At 40.0% G+C, this 18,552-nt stretch overlaps 1 protein-coding gene across 1 annotated transcript in view; it reads right to left on the bottom strand.

Moving 5' to 3' along the window:
• Positions 1-18,552, bottom strand: part of RNF217 (ring finger protein 217) — a 66,801-nt gene that overhangs the window by 11,337 nt on the left and 36,912 nt on the right. Inside the window, exons 3-5 of the mRNA XM_032101602.1 lie at positions 15,593-15,757; positions 9,393-9,594; positions 235-306 (exon numbers count right to left, since the gene is read on the bottom strand). Of these exons, the coding sequence (XP_031957493.1) occupies positions 235-306; positions 9,393-9,594; positions 15,593-15,757 (439 nt within the window). The remainder of the gene's footprint in view (positions 1-234; positions 307-9,392; positions 9,595-15,592; positions 15,758-18,552) is intronic.

Below are 18,552 nucleotides of genomic sequence, written 5' to 3'. Positions count from 1 at the left end.
AAAGATGCTGGTTTGGAAAAAAAAAAAATGGAAACAAAAATAAAGTTAATAAGCATAAAAAGAAAAAAAGAAGATCCCAGAGACAAGTTTTTTAGAAAAAAGTCATGTATAAAATACTAAAAATGTATCTGTGAAATCTGTACTCTGTCTCTACGTCTGAAATGAAAATATTGAGATGTCAGAGAAAGTCACTGCATAATCAGGATTAGATTCATTCACATATGTAACTCTTACCTATTACAACAGCTACAGCTCCCAGTGCCAGTCCCAGAACCAATATTAGGGGTGTAATGAGTAGTTTTCCAGCTGAAATGCAAAATTCATGAAACAGTTCAAAGAAGGAATTTTTATTTTTTCCTTTCCAACAATATCAGACAAATATTTTTATCCATTATTTTTAAAATCATTTACCGCTACAAATAGGATTCCTATTTGTAATTTCATCCTACATATTCAGCCAGGAGCTATCACCACAGAGTCAGCTCCCTGCACACAGTTCTCTCTGCCCTCTTCACCCACCACAACTCTCTGAGCACAGCTTATTTCATACATTAACAGCTTGCATTTATTTCTGTTTCCATTCTGAAATCTCTCAAGCATCGACAGGAACGTGAGAGCTATAAAGCTACTGTAATTTGGCTTCTCTGGAATCCTACTGCGCAGCAACCAGCCTGGAAAGATGCCAAGCAAACTAGCATCTTGGAAAGTTTAGGTTAGCTCAAGGCAATGAGACCATCGCCTCTAAATATGCTTCTGCTCGCTTTAAAAGGCTACAGGGAAGTGCTCATGTACAGCTGTGATTAAGGTCTAAGTCAAACCACAGCCAAGTCTATTTTGGATCTACGTTTATAAGGATATGTTGTGGCTCTTACATGAGTAGGACAGCGATGTTGAGCAGCATACTGGCTAGAGTATAAGACCAAGAACAAATAAAGCATGCTCATAATTCTTTATTTCTGGTGAGTTCATCTGTAAAAATTTGCACAGTGAAGGCAGGGGTCTTGCTGAAACAGTGAATTTGAAACTGAACCAGAACCCAACTTATCTTCCTTGCATTGTGCACTTTCAACGGAAGAATCTCCCTGGCTCTGCAGGCTGAGCAGTGGGTCAAAGACATCACTTATCTGAGCTGTTTGAAAAATGCAGGAGGGCAAGCATTTTTACTGATATACCAGCAGTCTTATCAGGGACTTGAAATTTTGCAATTCTCTAAGTTGAAAGTTCTCTATGTGTTTGAAAGATCACCTGAAGAATGGGAGAAAAACTGAGTTTGTTACCTCTCTCTTCCCTGCTCTTCTGTTGGGGTCCCTCCCCCGCCGTGTAGCCCTGGGAGAGGGGCCCTGAGGGCACAGACACGGGGTTTCCCTGCCCCTGCTCAGCCTCGTTCCCATGGGTTGGTTTGTGTTCCCTGCGCGGGCAGAAGGACCCTTGGTCCCGTGACTGGAACAGTTCCTCAGCAGAGCCCCGGCCATGCGGCTGGAGAAATAAACATCTCTGAAACAGCTAGCAAGAATCTGTCTGTCCATATATATTTCCTTTCCACGGGACTCCTGGTTTGATATATGCGTGTTGCAGGATCCCCACTGCAACAAATGGTGGAGAATTGAGAGCAGAACGATCCCCGATCCCTAAGCGACTGATTTGTGTGAGTAAACCCTGGAAACTTTGGATTCCTCTTCTTGGTTTTGCTTTGCTATTCCGTATCTAAACTATGGAGGAACAGTGGGAAGACTCTTGGCTCTCCGAGCCGCATATGGACATTTATCTTAAACTTAAAACGATTATTGAACAACGATTTGTAAATTTTAGCTTGATTCAAGCTCAGAAAGAACTGAAACACTTCCTGGCATGGTTGTTTAAGAACTTTTTCTATGTTTCTTGGGATTTAATTCTTACCAAGGGCTTTTGGAAAACCGTTTGGACACAGTTAATATTTGAGTCAAAATATATGCCGATGGAAGAATATTTTCGTGAATATTATTTAGTTACCGAGACTGCTGAGCAATGTCAGCTGTGTCCTGGCGAAGGGAAGCCTGGCACAGGGACCGTGCGGCCCAGGCCACGTGCACCGAGCGCTCTGCGAGCAGCAGCGAGGCAGTTCCCGCGTGCGGGCGGAGCCACGCGAGCCGCAGTGTCGGTGGCGGAGCGAGGAGCGGCGGGACCCGGCGGTGCCCGCCCGGTCCTGTGCAGCGCGTGGTGGAGCGAGCCCCGGGAACGCCCGACCGAGAGGGGCGGCGCGCGGGCGGCGGCTGGCGGCGGTGGAACGGAGCCGCGCCCAGCCGAGACGCGCGCTGGAGCAGGGCGCGGGGGAGTCGTCGCTCGGGGGCCCGGCCGAGACGTGGGTGCAGCGCCCGGCAGCGGCAGCGAAGCTGCGACCAGAGGAGGCGACGCACGGAGAACTGAGCGGCGCGGCCCGGCCCGGCCCGCGCAGCCCCGAACGCGACCCCGGGAAGAGCGCGCAGGCACCAGCAGCCCCGACAATTCCAACACGGGAGCGACCGAAGGAGAGAGCAAAGACGCAGCGAGACAGAAAACAGCAGCCACTCGGAAAAAGGAAAAGATCATAGAAACTAAGATCTTAGGGATAGTAAAATGGTATAATGTTAAGCGAAATTATGGTTTTATAACAAGGTGTGACAACCAGCAAGACATATTCGTGCATAGAACTGCTATTAAAAAGAATAACCCTGAAAAATGCATCCCAAGCTTGGGAGATGGAGAGGTGGTGGAATTTAATATTGTACTAGGGAGAAAAGGGTTACAAGCATCGCAGGTCACTGGGCCTGATGGTGTTCCTGTAAAAGGCAGTATATATGCAAAAAATCGTAGTCATGTTAGACAGTATCTCTATTGTAAGTCCCCCCTACAGTCTCCCTTTCCTAATCCCACCTTTCCCTTTTACCCTATGTCCTATTACCCCCAGTGTATTCCCAATCCGTTTTTTCACCCATGGTTTCCCTCACAAAACCATGCTTTTGCCAATTGTTTCCCCAAAAATCCCTTTCCAATGCCGAGTGGGGGATGAAAAGGGGGAGGGAAGAAGTTAAACCCTCTCCTGCCTCAGTTTCCCCACAAAGCATGCTCAGAGAGTCCTGTCTCCCTTCTGTCAGCCCTAAGATGTTCCAGAGAATCTGTTTGGACATTTAAAGACTCAGGAGGGTGGCTTGTTTTGTTTTGAAACTGTTCTTGTTATGTTTATCCAGTTGTTTTCATTCTCCTTTTATTAAAATAAAACGGGTGAGGTGTTGGGGTCCCTCCCCCGCCGTGTAGCCCTGGGAGAGGGGCCCTGAGGGCACAGACACGGGGCTTCCCTGCCCCAGCTCAGCCTCGTTCCCATGGGTTGGTTTGTGTTCCCTGCGCGGGCAGAAGGACCCTTGGTCCCGTGACTGGAACAGTTCCTCCGCTGAGCCCCGGCCATGCGGCTGGAGAAATAAACATCTCTGAAACAGCTAGCAAGAATCTGTCTGTCCATATATATTTCCTTTCCACGGGACTCCTGGTTTGATATATGCGTGTTGCAGGATCCCCACTGCAACACTCTTCCCTCTCTCAAGTCACTCATATCAGATGGCAGTAAATGGATTACTTCATTCAATAATGATGTAAACTTTTCCATAACCTGAAACACTAATTTGAGCACTGAAGGAAAAATGAGATATTTTGGAAATATTTACAGCAGTTAAATGAACTGGCCCTTTTCTTGCTCTATTTTGATAGCTTTTAAATTTCATAGGAGTGTTGTGGGTGGAAAACACTAATTCCTAGAAGAAAAAAACCTGGCTAATATTTGTATTACTCTAGTTGCTAGGCATCCTAATGGCATACCTTCTTGGGACTCCACTGCACTGTGTTCTACACACACAGAACTTGTCAAATACATTATTCAAGTGTAGACAGAAGAATGAATGTAAAGTGATGGAAAACCTCAAGAAAGGTCCAAAAATAAGAAATGAAAACCATTTTAAAACATTACCAGAGCCTTCAACAATTTCAAGTAAAGCTCATAAAAGATTTAAGGTTTAAGGTATGAACTCCTTACTTCATTAATAGCCATGTAATTAGAATGCTAGAAAATTATGATGTTTGGTACCAAAATCATTAAGAACTTGAATCACTGAGCTAGTGACTGAATATGCAGAAACAGAGTCTATGGAAAGGGCTAAGCTAGCCTTTGATTGGAATAACTTCTTTTGAGACACAAAGAACAGTCCCTAAGCTAATTCGAAAACTCGTTCACTTACATTTGACAAACTCAGAGCTGAAATAAAGCATGAGTAGTGTCTTTCCTTCTGCCTGTGAATATGAGTTATGAGTATTGTGTAGTTCCAAGATTTTATAGAATAAAATGACTTTTCATCACCATAAGACCGTATCTTCTTTTGGTTATCAATGCATTATTTCTAAAGACTAAATTTCAAAACAAAATACTTTTTCTCCTTACATATCTATTACATTTAAATCCTTAATATTTCTTTACCTTTGTAAACTACAATTAAACAACACAAGGTGAACAAGGCTTGCAAATGTTGCCATCAGGAAGAGTACAAACAGCAGCAATCACTAGCAAAGCAGCAGGTATGCTGATATTTGCTCCAATAATTTTTATCAGCATTGTATGAAACAATTACAAAATGCTCAATTTTACATCTCAGAATTACAAACTACTTTATATCCAATTCCAGTTTGACAAACATCGTTTGTCATAGTGCGAAGGATCATGAAGCTCTTAATCATAGAGGAAATCATGACGCACCAAGAAATGTCACTGAGACTAAGGATGTTTGCTGCAGGCACTAGCTCTGAGACTGACAGCACAGAGAGCAAATGTAACACCTGCCTCAGAGCTGAATAAAATTTTGGGTCATTAGCCCATGTGGTGATCTCAGCAGTAGGTTATGACAGCCAGTTTGCTGTTGTCCAAAGCTAGTTTTTAAGAGTAACTTAACAAGAAGGGATTGAAACAGAACCTTTTTACAATTGCACTCAAATAAATGGTAAACAGTTTCTCTACCGAGTGGCACAGCATGAAGATGTAGACATTTGTGATAGTATAATAACTCTATTTGCAGGTGTCTCCGAGGGGTTGCCTTATTTGTGGAACAGAGAATCATGTTTTTCTGCAAAATAACGAAGTATTTCAGGAAACATGAGGGAGTACTTTTCCCTTGCATAACTTTGGGCTTAGTTACAGGTTTTAGGGTAATATATACAAACCCTGATATACCCTTAGAGAATTCTTTGCCACGTAAAAAATTAATAAACTAGTTTTATAAAACAAATTTAATCACTAGCATATGAGAAATATTAAATTTTGTCTTTTAAGTCTAAATATCATTATTGTTTAAGCAGAGACAATAAAAGCATCTACTTACAAATCAAAACAGCAGTATCTATGTAGACATTAAGTTCTAATAAAAGTCTGCATTTGTTTTTAAAGACTCTTATCAAGGGTATAGAGACAACTTCTTACAAGTCAGACCAACTAAAATATGAAGTTGCTAACGAAGGTTGGATCACAAAATTGCATGCTGCCTTCTGCGAGGCTCAAAGCCATGCTTACATGAAGTGAACCTTGTGCTCTGTTTGGGACAGGAGTACATGTCAGTCAGATCTGACAACATCCTGCTTTCAGAATCCTATCTGAAATGGTGGTTACCATGCAAAAAAAATTCATTTGCTTTAATAGTTTCATTACATGTAGTATCTTGTTACAGATCTATGAAGTACCTAGCAACTGATTTTGAATACAATTCATCAACTGAATCCAGGTGGTATTCCAGTGGCATCTTAAGTACACTTCAGACAGCTGAACACCCTTTTCCTTCATGTATAACTCATCACTGACTCCAGATATAACGAAACATTCTGCCTTCAACAATTTAGCCAATTATAATGAGAATGACATCTCTAAGTCTGCTGGGATGGAAGAATAAAAACAATTTCACTTGACTGTACTGGTCCCAGGACAATTTCTCTAAGAACCATGCTGGCTAAAGAAGGGAGAGAAATGTCAGAGATCACTTCTGCTCTCAGATTTTCTTCTTCCCATGATTACTATCACCTTTACATAACAGTTGGTTTATGAAGAAAAGTACATTTAAATTTATGCTGCCATAAATACTTTTCCCTTATTTTTACTGCAGAGCAGTTTGTGACTGTATGCACTTGCTTCTCAACAGAAACCATGCCAGCATGCCAGCCTGCCACACTGTGTTCTTTCTACACACTCCACCTAGCCAGATTTTAGAAACAACCCAAAAAACCCTCAACTGCACATAGTTACAGAATCATATTTACTTAAGTATTCCTTCTCCATAGCAATAAAGTAGAAGAAGTCATAGAAAACCTGCACATATCTAGCAACACCTCACCAGTCTCCCACAGATAGCCAAGATAACATTTCTTTAATTTCCACTACTTAGCTAACTAGCAGAGGCACTTTTCTACAGGAAATCCAACCTTTGCTTCTTACTACATGTTACTAAAATGCAGAGGCTATGCTTTTAATGGCCTCTCTGCTACCATCTCTTCTTCTGCTGACTTTCAGAACTGAATCAAAACCCAGGCTTGTACAGTAACACCTACTGATGATAGTGCTCCTCTCTTGCCTGATGAAGTATTTACAGATTTACATTTACAGTTCTAGCTACTGGGACCTCCCTGAGCCTGGCTGTGATCCCTAACTGGAATTCAACTTTTCTGGGTTTTAAATTTGATCTTAAATGATTAAGACTAGTAAGCTTTGGCTTAACACATAAAACACAAAATAATATCAAATATGACAAAGTAGAATCTGATGGAGGGTCCATAAAAGAAAGATATGAAAAGGTCAGCAAGCTATTATTATTTACTCAATTTCATGATAACAGAAGTAGCCAATGAAATTATCAGGAATCAATAAAAAAACACCAGGATTTTCTCCACATGACACACAGTGAAATCCTAGAGCCTCTACCAGAAATGTTGTGCAAGCTGAAATTTAAAAACTGTTAAAACTAGTGAAGGGTCCATCCACTGATAGTTATAAAGCAAAGGTTCAGATCCGAACCTTAACTAAGGAAGCGTCTAAAGCAATGATTACTGGAAACAAACAGGGAGTCAATTATTTCTAACTGACCATTGCTGGGGACAGACTCTCTAGGCTGATCTTTATACAAGCCCAATTAACAGCCACAGATCAATTCTGTTGAATTCTGTTTTACAAAGACAGATGATCCTAGCAAATTTCCAGCACTGAAAACGGCAAAATCCAAAAACTTAAACTGTGTCAGTTTAGGATTATATCATCTTCAAAAGGTCAGGAAAAAAGTCAGGAGGTACAATCTTACAGCAGTATGATGCCTTTTTAAAAACAGATGTGAAAACCCACAGGTATACTTGTGTGGAAAAAAGTACAAAAACCTAGACTGGCTCACACATGCAAGTCATAGCCAAAATCTACTGTAATGGAAGAAGAGCTGTGAGCTCAATTCCCAAATTCAAATCTGATGCAAATTTTTGAAGATTTAAATTTTTTATTTTCACACGTGAGTTCTGTTAGGTCTCTGGAGTATTTTGGTAGTTATTCATAAAGTGTATCAGGATCAATAACAGAAAACCCTATGAGAACTGCAATCTGAGGCTTTGAGCTTTGCTAATCCTTCTTGGTTTATTAATCAATGCAAACCACAAGTACACTTGCAAATAGGAGATGAAAATAAAAATATCTTATACCTTCTCCATGTGTGATCTTGTAAATATGAGCATAAACATATTTACCATGAAGCTTTAATATCCAAGGCCAGGCTGAACAGAGCTCAGAGTAACCTGATTTAGTTGAAGATGTCCCTGCTCATTGCAGGTGGCTTTTAAAGGTCCCTATTCTATGATTCTAATAAGGTTACCCATGATTCTGCATCTGAGCAGCAATGACTTGGTAATGTCTCAGAGTACAATCTGGTGCTACAGCAGAGACTAACTACACCAAATATAACAAGATCTATTTAAACACAGCTTACATTATTTGCCATTATGGCTATTACTAAAAACTCTTCTGAAATCTTACTTAGTACTTTGAAACAGTTCTTGAAGTTTAAGCCTAAATTTATTAATGAACGCTTATATTCATGTGCCCTAATAACATCATTGTCTTTAATCTAGACTAGATCTTCTCGTGTGTTGGAATTTCTCTCTACAAAATGTATCAGAGTATGTATCATTTTCAATCTTCATCCCCTTTCTAGTTATTTCTGTATCTTTAAATCACCTCTCTCAAAGTTTGTTAACAAAGCCTTGCAAACTCCTGAGGTCAAACTAATGGGCTTGGATGACACATTGTCGCTTGCTGAACAAGCAGTCCAGGTTTGCGTATCTCCCACATCTTTGCAGCACAGCAAGGTTGGCATTTTTATTACCAAGTTTTGAGTTTGTGTGTCAATTCTTATGTTACTCTGGAAACCACCTAGTTTCCTTACTGGAACGTGTCTGGCTCAGGAATAATTTTTCACCTCAGGTCTGCTTTTTCCCACATGTTCCATCTCTTGCCTTTACCTCTATGATCAAGCTCAGAGCATTTCCTCATCCTAGGTGAGCTACAAGTCATTTCCAATTTTTATGCCTTAATTCAAAGTACAAAAAGTTCTATTTTCCTTAATAGGTTCCCAGTTTTTGGCAGTTAATACATCCATTTCCTGTAACATTATAGGCCACCTTACATGCTGTAAACTCGCTACAATGACTGAGCTTGACATATATGTAAGACACCACACAATGTAATAGTCTACTTTAATATCTTGTGCTTCTATAGGTTGAGACATCTATGTATCTGGCTCAAAAGCAAATTATGAGTGCCTTTTTGTTTAATAAAAATACATTTTTGGCATCATACTTTCGTGAGCAAAATTAATGTATATAAGTTGTATTTTGTTTCAAGCTGGATTTTATCTGAACTAAAGCTAACAGTTACAACAGTGTCCTCCTATTTATATGGGAAAACCTGAGTTTTTCCACTCAGATCAGGTTCAAATCCAAAGAGCACTTTATTCAGACAGTCTTACACCGAGGTTAATTTAAGTAAGGTTCCTCCTCTGATCCATTTCTCCAATATACCTTAAGAATAATGAACACAGCCAGCAACATGCATATTGACAGCACTTCTCCAGTTTGCTTATGTATTACTAAAAAAATTAAGAAACAAGCTATCTGCAGAGGACATAATACTTAGTTGTACACAGTCCATCTAAAAAGGGAGGGCAAATGCCATATATTTAAATACACTTAATAAGCCACCTATTGAATAACTGAAAAACAAGGTGCCCATCCAATATTTTAAACCACTAGTTTTAACTCTAATTGTCCTATCCCCCTAATCACTTCATTATGCAGCTCTCCACAAGGTGCATTAATCCACTCACCACAGACAGAGCCTCGCACTAATCTCCTTAAATGTGGTCTCTCGGGGAGGTAGCGGTATTTGCATCCAAAGATACTGAGGTTTGACGTGTGATCTCCAAAGAAGCGGAGCTGGCGGTATCTCTCCCCACAACGGTAACAGAAATTAGTGTTACACTGTGAACAGGTCATGTGGTCACACCCTTCAGTTCTCTGGATGTGGATCTGTATGAGCAGAAGGAAAAAAGAAATATTATTTTGCCCCCCTTCCTAAGCACAGGAAAGTGGGCACCACCTGGGGCAGTTCATGTGCCAGATGAAAAGAAGCTGCAAGCAACCCCCTGCTAAGTCAGTATTTGAATTAATTAATACTGCAGCTGGCTTAAGACAATAATGTTTTTCTGAGGCATGTTTCAGAGCATTAAATATGAGTTCTATTGCTTCCAGATTCCCATTTCTTACATAATCCTACTTTTTTGTTTAAACACTCTTCATATCAGATGAGAATTCTTGCCCTTACTGACATTTTGTTTTTATTACTGAAGTAGATATATTAGCACCAAACTTTATTAAAAATAAAAGCAACACAGTTATGATATATAATAAATATAATTATGAACTCTGTTTGACCCCTCCACACATGGGTTTCCCTTCTTAGGCCACCTGTGGCTCCACTCCCTTTTCCATCACAAATTGATTTGGCATTTTGTAATGAACACCAGAAAGACACTGCTGTCACAGTGCATGATTTGAGAAATAGAGATTTTTTTTCTTCTTTTAAAAAAAAAAAAGATTCCACAAACTATATGTGGAATAAAAAATTACAAAAAATTACAATTTCCTGATTCCCACACCACAGCATGAAGCAGGGCTGCCCCGGTTCTACAGCCATCTTTCTACTGATTGCCTGCATAAATAGTTCCCCATCCTGCATTCCTAGACTACACTCTTCAGTGGAATGGTAGATAGCCTAATAACTGAGGTTGAAAGTGATGCTCGAGGGTCATCTATTTTAACCCCTAACTCCAAGCTGAGCTAACTGCAGCCAGATCAAATTGCTCCAGGTCTCATCCCACTCGATTTAAAAAATTTCCAAGCATGGGTATGTCACAGCCTCTTCAAGCAATCTGTACCATGCTTCACCATTCTCCCCAGGAATACTTTTTTCCATTACATCCAGTTTGAATTTCCTCTGTTGAAACCTGCAACAGATAAACTGATGCCTCCTGAAACTCCTATACTTACCTACATGTATTTATTTTGCAGGAAGGTACAGGCAAAGACATGGCAGAACCACTCAGTGGCCCTGCAAGCACCAGAGACACTGAAAGCTCAGTGAGCTCAAGAGAACCTCGTGACTCCTGGGTTATCTGACATTCCTGAGAGGGTCAAATGCATTTGTTCTTTGGTGCTGATCAGGGGTGATCTGGGATCTTACCTTGCTCGCCCAAACATCTACTGAAACTGGCACTTTATACACGTAACAAAGTGATGCCTTCCACCAGCAACACTGGTGGTAAAAGAGTTACAAAGGTAACAGTAGTTCCAGCTACACCTGCCAGCATCCTTGTGCCACAGTAATGATGTCAGAATTTGCAATTCTATGCTTTCAAATGTTGTTTTTATACAAAAGAGGGGAAAAACATTCACAAAAGAGAGAACTGGGCTATTAAAAAAAATGCTTTCTAGTAAGTATTCTATTTGTCTGACCAAGCGAACATCCCCCTCTACCCCAAGGAATTCTCCTGTATCATAGGTGTCCTGTTTTCCAGAAGCACCTGAAAAAACACCATTGCTGATGAGCTTCATAAGCCACTTGACCTCAAAACTTTCAGCACTGACAGCAGGCAAAGTGGAAAGAGAGGTCTACCCAGTGGCTGTGTAGGGCCCAGTGCCCTGTGTGACTGCAGGCTCTCCTGCAGCACAGCCAGGGTAGAGGGGCCACTGTGACAGCACGGCCACTGCAAGCCCAGTTTTTGCCCCCATGCATTCAGCCAAAGCAGACTTCATCCTGCACCTAGGGCCTGTTCAAAATCAAAGATGTATGCTCACCTTACAGGCGAAGGTTTAGCCATTCAGAAACCCAAGCATGGCTCCCAGAACAACAGGGGTGAAAACTACACACCAAGGGCAAACACCCAGTTCAGAGTCTTAAGTAACAACTGAAGTAGCACAGTGGCTATTTCAGACCCTCACTCCGCCCCCTCTGCATGTTACATGTGCTCTCATAGAAATCTTCTACAGGAATCATTGCCAAGAGCTCTGAGGATGAGTGGCCACATCTCCTCCACCATTGAAGAAAATCTGCACACCTTTATCCCTCTGTATATAAATAAGGACTCTCCTCCCTCCAGAAGATGAGAATTAATTTGCAGACCACCTCCAAAAACTATGCCCTGCATTATCAAATAACGCTTCTATGAATCAGATAAGTGCACACTCCTTTATTTGCATTGACATGCTTGTTTACTTAAACTTCTGTTGCTGTTCAAAGCTTTCTAAGATAGAGCTGCTATATGGTGTTTCTTCAGATAGTGTTGCTCTTGAAATCTGTGGTAAGATAACACCAACATGGAGTATTTCCTTGGTTTGCTGTACTGTAAAAACACTTGTGGAAACAAAAGCATTTTGTTGCAAAAATACCAATAAATTGTAAAAAATAACCCCCTAAAACAGTAGTGGGGAAAGACAAATAACGCTATAGATTCTGGCAAATAACATCCAGTAACAGGTAGCAAATTTGCAGTTATTAGCCAACTTACTCTAGAACAAGACCAGCACTTCTTGGACACTTTTTTTTTTTCCTTGTTGAGAAAAAAGGTCTATATTGACTCTCAAAACAGTGTATAGTAAATTTGGAAAAGGGTCTATTAAAAAAAAATAGGTTGAAATTAATTTAAGATACAGTTTAAAAAAGTAGCATTTTTCCATATTTCCATACTGACACACAGTCACAACATGAATCTACAATTAAGTATTTGGACAGTGTGTAACATTTTTATTATCTTATGTAAACACATCTTAGGGAGGCCAGGTAAATATAAGCTATTCCTATTAGATGTGCTAAAGCTGTATCCGACTACATGAAAAAGTAATCAAGTTTAAGCTTATCGAACAGTCCCTGCTATATTCATATTACAAAGGATTATGTTCTTTCAAATCACTTACCCAAACCACTGAAATACTCATGAATATTTACCTGAGGATCTGCCTCTGTGTACACATACCCCATAAGTGTGGTCTGATTTTCTCACCTGCATGCCCAGACAAGATAATGTATTCGACTTCTCCGTGGTACAGCTAAAAAGAGTCTGTGTGTGTATGTATCTGTGTGTATAAATAATTATCTCCAGAAGGTATCTGTAAAATATGGTCACAGTTTACGCTGTAATCAGTATCACACTTTGGAAATTAACAGTAATTTTACAAACTACTTCAGTAAAGAAATTGTACCTCTACTTAAGTTTCTACCTTTAATTTCCATTCATTTCAGTTTTAGTGTAAAGATTAAACCTTTAGACACAATTTAGTCTTGACTTTCCCTCAATCTGTTTGTAAATTTTGGCTGCTGCAAATCTTCAGCCAAAATATGAAAGAGGTTAAAAATAAAGTATGTTTTCACCTGAAACATTGCTTCTGTGGACAGAGAACATGGATAAATCAAGTAGTACATTACAAATTATTTTCTCTGACACTCTTTATTTTATTTGGAAATATGACTATCATCTGATTCAGTGTTATTTTATATACAGGTTTTGGAGGGAGGGATGGATGGGAGAGAGAGGCAGAGAACTATTAGATCTAATCCTCCTGACTTCAAATTTTTAAATGTCAGAATGCTTATCCCCACATGCCCAAACACCTACCAAAAATTTGATGAAGAATACCGCTTAAGATGTATTTTTTTGAACGACTCAAAGATGTATTTTTTAAACTAACTGCTGGCTAAGTGGTACTTTTGATTACCTGCAGATGATAGATCTGATCTAAAAATAAACTGTGTGTTGAGAGAAACATTTTGGAGATTGTAGGCAGGAAGAACTTTTTTCATCTCTGAAGAAAAAAGTATCAAGAGTTGGGGTAGCAACAGCTTATAAAAAGGTAGAATCCCCTCTTCAATATTGACTTACAATGCCGCATTACCAGGAAGGACTTAACAGAGGTTCTTTTTCTGTTCTAGTTTCATAAGTTTCCATACTGCCTCCCACCAAGTAGGTTTTATTTTCCTTTGATTAAGAAAAGAAACCTAAAGTATTTTTTAAATTAGCAGCCGAATTCATGCAACTTCATGCTTCAGAATTAGTAACAAGCTATGTAAGTTTCAGGCATCCAGCCTTTTCTTTTGAAGATGGTGAAAAGAGTTGAATATTTAAATGTGGCATTTTAAATTTTAACTTATTCAGGCTAAATGTTAGACTTAGCAGTTTTTGTTCCTTTCTCTTTCCAGCTACCAGCCTTCTTAGCACCCCTGTTTTTCTACATTCATATTTTTTTGCTTGGTCCACTTTCTTAATTTTTTTGAAATTTATTTTAAGTAACATCATTCACACTGTCATAAAATCTGAATCTGGACACAAGTCAAACAATTAAAATCAAAACACATACTTCTTCCCACTCTAGAAGGAACAAAGTATTTTACTTTAAGACTTCCCAGAAAGTGAACTTTTTTAGAACTGGCTCAAACCTATCAACTTTTACCAAAAAACAAGCTGTAAAAAACTCTGTTATAAAAGGTCACATGTGTTCAGCAGGATGGGTAAACAACCAGCTGCTGATTTCAGAGCTTTCCAGTTTTGCTCAGTGTTCTGAAATCTTTCAATTTCAAGCTATGGCATCACAGGCATTTCTTTCTCAAAGACCAAAATACAGTACTTAGTAAACTGAACATTTTCTTATTTGCTCAAAGTGTAACGTACACTTTCTATGTTTATAAGTAAATCTTCCCATTCAATATTCATTTTCTATAAAACATTCCAGCTTTGAATTACTACTCTGTTGGTAGCTGTGAAAAAAACAGTGAACAAATTTAACAGCAGCCTTCATTAAGGACAACTGGGGCAGGGGTGTGCAGGGCTGTTGCATCTCATTTGAATAGTGCAAAATACTTCTCATCTCAGAAGGGACTGATGACATTTTTAGGGTGTGGAACTGCATTTCAGCATTGAAAATGAATAATGAGAAAGACTTCAGAGAATCATCTAGGTTGGAAAAGACCTCTGAGATCATCAACTCCAACCTTTGGTCACCACCTTGTCACCTGACCATGGCACTGTCACATCCAGGCATTTCTTTAACACCTCCAGGGCTGGTGACTCCATCACCTCCCTGGCAGTCCATTTCAATGTTTAATAACCCTTTCTGCAAGGAAATTCCTCCTGATGTCCAGCCTGAACCTCCTCAGGTGCAGCTTGAGGCTATGCCCTCTTGTCCTGTCACTGGCTGCCTGGGAGAAGAGGCCAACCCCCACCTGGCTACGCCCTTTCAGGCAGTTGTAGAGAATGAAAAGGTTCCCCCCGAGCCTCCTTTTCTCCAGGCTAAAAAGGAGGCTCAGGGGGGGTCTCAGCCCCCTCAGCCACTCCTCATAGGATTTGTGCTCCAGACCCTTCAGCAGCTCTGTTGTTCTTCTCTGGACTCACTCCAACACCTCAATGTCGTCCTTGAAGTGAAGGGCCCAGAACTGGACACAGCACTCGAAGTGTGGCCTGTGAAGTGCCACCTTGAGACGCAACTTGTGAAGAACTAACATTCAATCCTACAAAATTTACAGTTTTGCCAAGTCTTAATTTCCCTTAGTTAACTTGTTGACAGAGTATTTCCAGCCTTACTCAGACATTGAATACACTCAAACTCTCTGGAAAACCTGACAAAGGGCACTGTATTTCCCTAAAGCTTTCCATTTCTTTAAAACTTTATTTTAGGATTAATTTATTCTGCAATTAATTAACCCAAATATTTCTATTATTCTATGATTCTAAGCATACATCAAAGCCCCCTCTTATGATTTCCATAATGTTTCTTTTACATGCAGACATTCTGCAGAATCAGTGCAGGAACCAGCAAGAAAAGCATCTGACCTGTTTTTCTCAATGGGTCATTGACAAGAAACTGCACAGCAAGTGTGAATTTCATTTCCAATGCTGAGCAGAAGCTACAAATATTTATTTTAAATGTGTATTTGAATAGTTTGAAGCCACTACCTGCAAGCCAAGGGAGAGCAGCTCACCTTGCATTTTGGACACTTCTGGGCATTCCTCTGCCCGTGTTCGATTTCGTTGGCCCAGTGACGTAACAGCTTGTCTCCCTTCTTGTATTCTTTGCAGTTAACGCCTTCATGCCAGGGAGAGTGGCACTTGAAACACCAGACAAATTGGCAAGATGGACACTGGATCTGTACAAATGAGAAAACACCACATATTTGCAAGCTGGGTGCTGATACAACTAGAAAGCCTGTTTTAAAACCACTGCTCTTCAATTAAGAGGGCAGCTGCCCAGCAAAGATCTAACATCTTTTGAAGGATCTGTTTTAAAAACACAAGAAGTTGTGGGAGCTAGCTTGTTCTTTTCCTTTTTAAATGAGAGAAAATACAGAAGTAATTGCTAAGCCGGGAAAGGCCTCAATCAAATGAAGCACAAGTAGCTTGGTTTAATCACAGGTACTACTTCAAAATTGATTGTGTGGCTCACCTGACAAAAGGCAGAATCCAGAAAGCTTATTCAGTTGCCTTCAATACATTTGTGAGAACACCTAAAAATTAGCTTACAGTTTTCAGTATAGTGGATCTATCTTTTTCTAGGAATAATAACCTTCACTGCCAAAGCTATTACAGAAAGTACTTGGTTTTCTGAAGGAGCTCTACAGAACTCAGCATGGGTTATGAAGCTTATATTAGGAATGGTCCTGGGAAAAAGGGCCATGAGCAAGGATCTCATCCAAGAACTACAAGTACCATCGGGAAGTCAGGCACCTCCTTTTGCTCTTGATTGCGTCAAGGCAAGCTGAGGCTCTGCCAAGCAGCCCACTTGCTACAGACCACACCTAATGGCAAAACCCACAAGCCATATTCAAATTGAGAAAGGATCTATTCTTTCCACTCCCTAGGTTTTAAATCATTGTGTCAAACAGGTACCATCATCATCACATCATCTTCCACAGCCTGCTTATTTTTTTAATGAAAAGCTAAGGCAGCTGCTGTGTTTGTAGGAGTAATAAATAGAGGCACATTGCAGCTGCTTATCTGACAAAAGACAGGCCTCCAACCTGGATCATGACTAAGGAAAGCAAGAACTAGAAGCCACACTAGACTCAGGCACATCCAGGCTCCTGCAGAATGTTCACTTCTGCTGTGTTTGGCCACAAAACATCTCAGCCTGAAAGATGACAACATCTCAGCCTCTCAAGTGACTGCTGAGCACTGTTCACCATCTCCAGGTACAGTCCATGTCTGGCACTGCCCTGGCTTTGTACCCAGCTGATGGATGGGACTGAGGAATTCAACCAGCCAAACCAAGGGTTTTTGGTTATATCTCTGTCCAGACATGGCTCACCATCAAACCATGGACACATCTGTGCTGACCATGCATAGTGCGGGGGTGCTTCTCAGGAAACTAAATCTAGAGGGCAGTCATGTGTGAAGCCCTCAAAACATTTCTCAAGTTCTCACTCCCACAAGCTGCTGTACCCTCCTGCTGAGTCATGACAACTGGTGTTATGCTTCCTTGACTACAATTAAGAGTCCAAAGTAGGTGCTCTGATCTTATATTTTGCTAGGGGTAGCCAAAATTATTTATATATGCAATGACTACATCTTGTTTAAAGGAAAACAACACATTAGGACTGAAACATGTGGATTACAAACTTACTATTTTTTACCTGAAAACTTGTCCAAGGCCATGATAAAGTACAAAACAAAAGTAATACAAAATATAACTGGTACCCTTTCTCAAATTTAATGAGCCGGTGGCCAAGAAGCTGAAACAATGGAAACATACTACCTTGCATCACTGCTTCACAGATGAATTCTCCTAATAAAACCAGTATAACAGAAAGGAAATTTCCTGCTCTGAGGAACCTAAAGAATGATATATATATACTGCTACTAACCAAATTAACACAGAGCACTGATCAATGTTTCCACAACACTTTAAAAACCAATATGCACAAGAGTCATCTAACCTAGCCAACCCCATATCTCCATATCTTTCTTTTTTCCTTTTTCTACCGCCCTCTCTCCCAGCATTGAATTTGTCTTTCAACAACATGTCACAGTGTCCTACTGCTGGGATGACAGATTATAGCAAGCATCATGTTGTAGTGCTCAGTACTTGTTATGCCTCTGCCAAAGATGGAGCTCGTAGCCACAAGTAAGCATTCTACAACCTGAAGACTTTTATCCGTTGCAGTATTCAGACATTTGAGATAGAAGATGGATGTTAAAAAATACAAACCCAAATCAACAGGTCAGGAAGCTGCAAATTAAAGCTTCTTTTTTTTAAAAAAAAGGGCAACCTAATTTAAAACACAGTTCTGTGGGTTTGTTTTTTGTTGGGTTTGTTTTTTGGTGAATATCTGAAATTAATTGCAGACTATCTTTCTATTATAGCATGTACACAAATGAAAACAATGCAGCAGCTACCAGGATATATATTTAAACTTAGTGTGTAAGTTTAAGTCTCAAACCAAGACACACACACACAGACATCAGAGGTTTCCAAACACATTAATCAGAAAGTACTGAAATACAGGATGAGGCTATAACCACAGGAACTCAAAATAACATTTCCTACCACAAATGGCCCTAACTGAACTAGTGAGAACTCTATGTTTCATTACCAGTTTCCTTTTCCACCTGTCACCCTGACAGCACCTTCCTCAAAACTGAACTAGTAAATAGTTTTTATATTTTGAATGGGCCACTTCACTTCTCTGTGGTTCAATGCTGCCTGAGCATAACTTACAGAAGCAAAGAAAACTATGTCCTTTAAGTAGTTATTTTTCTTGGAACTAGTGGCTGCAAAACAAACTCCTAAAACCATTCAGACTTGGATGCAGTGTGATGCCTCTGTGCTTAAGAAACAGAAGCAGAACAGGGCAATTCTGTTCTTTCACATTCTTATTCCACTTTTTCTTTGCTTTTCTGAAAGAAAAGTCAAATATGATTTGATTCATGGTTCAGTAGTTGTGCA

Source organism: Corvus moneduloides, chromosome 3 (genome assembly GCF_009650955.1).
Source record: "Corvus moneduloides isolate bCorMon1 chromosome 3, bCorMon1.pri, whole genome shotgun sequence".
Classification (NCBI taxonomy): domain Eukaryota; kingdom Metazoa; phylum Chordata; class Aves; order Passeriformes; family Corvidae; genus Corvus; species Corvus moneduloides.
Note: the sequence above shows the minus strand (reverse complement) of the source record. Positions and strands in the feature narration are given on the sequence as shown.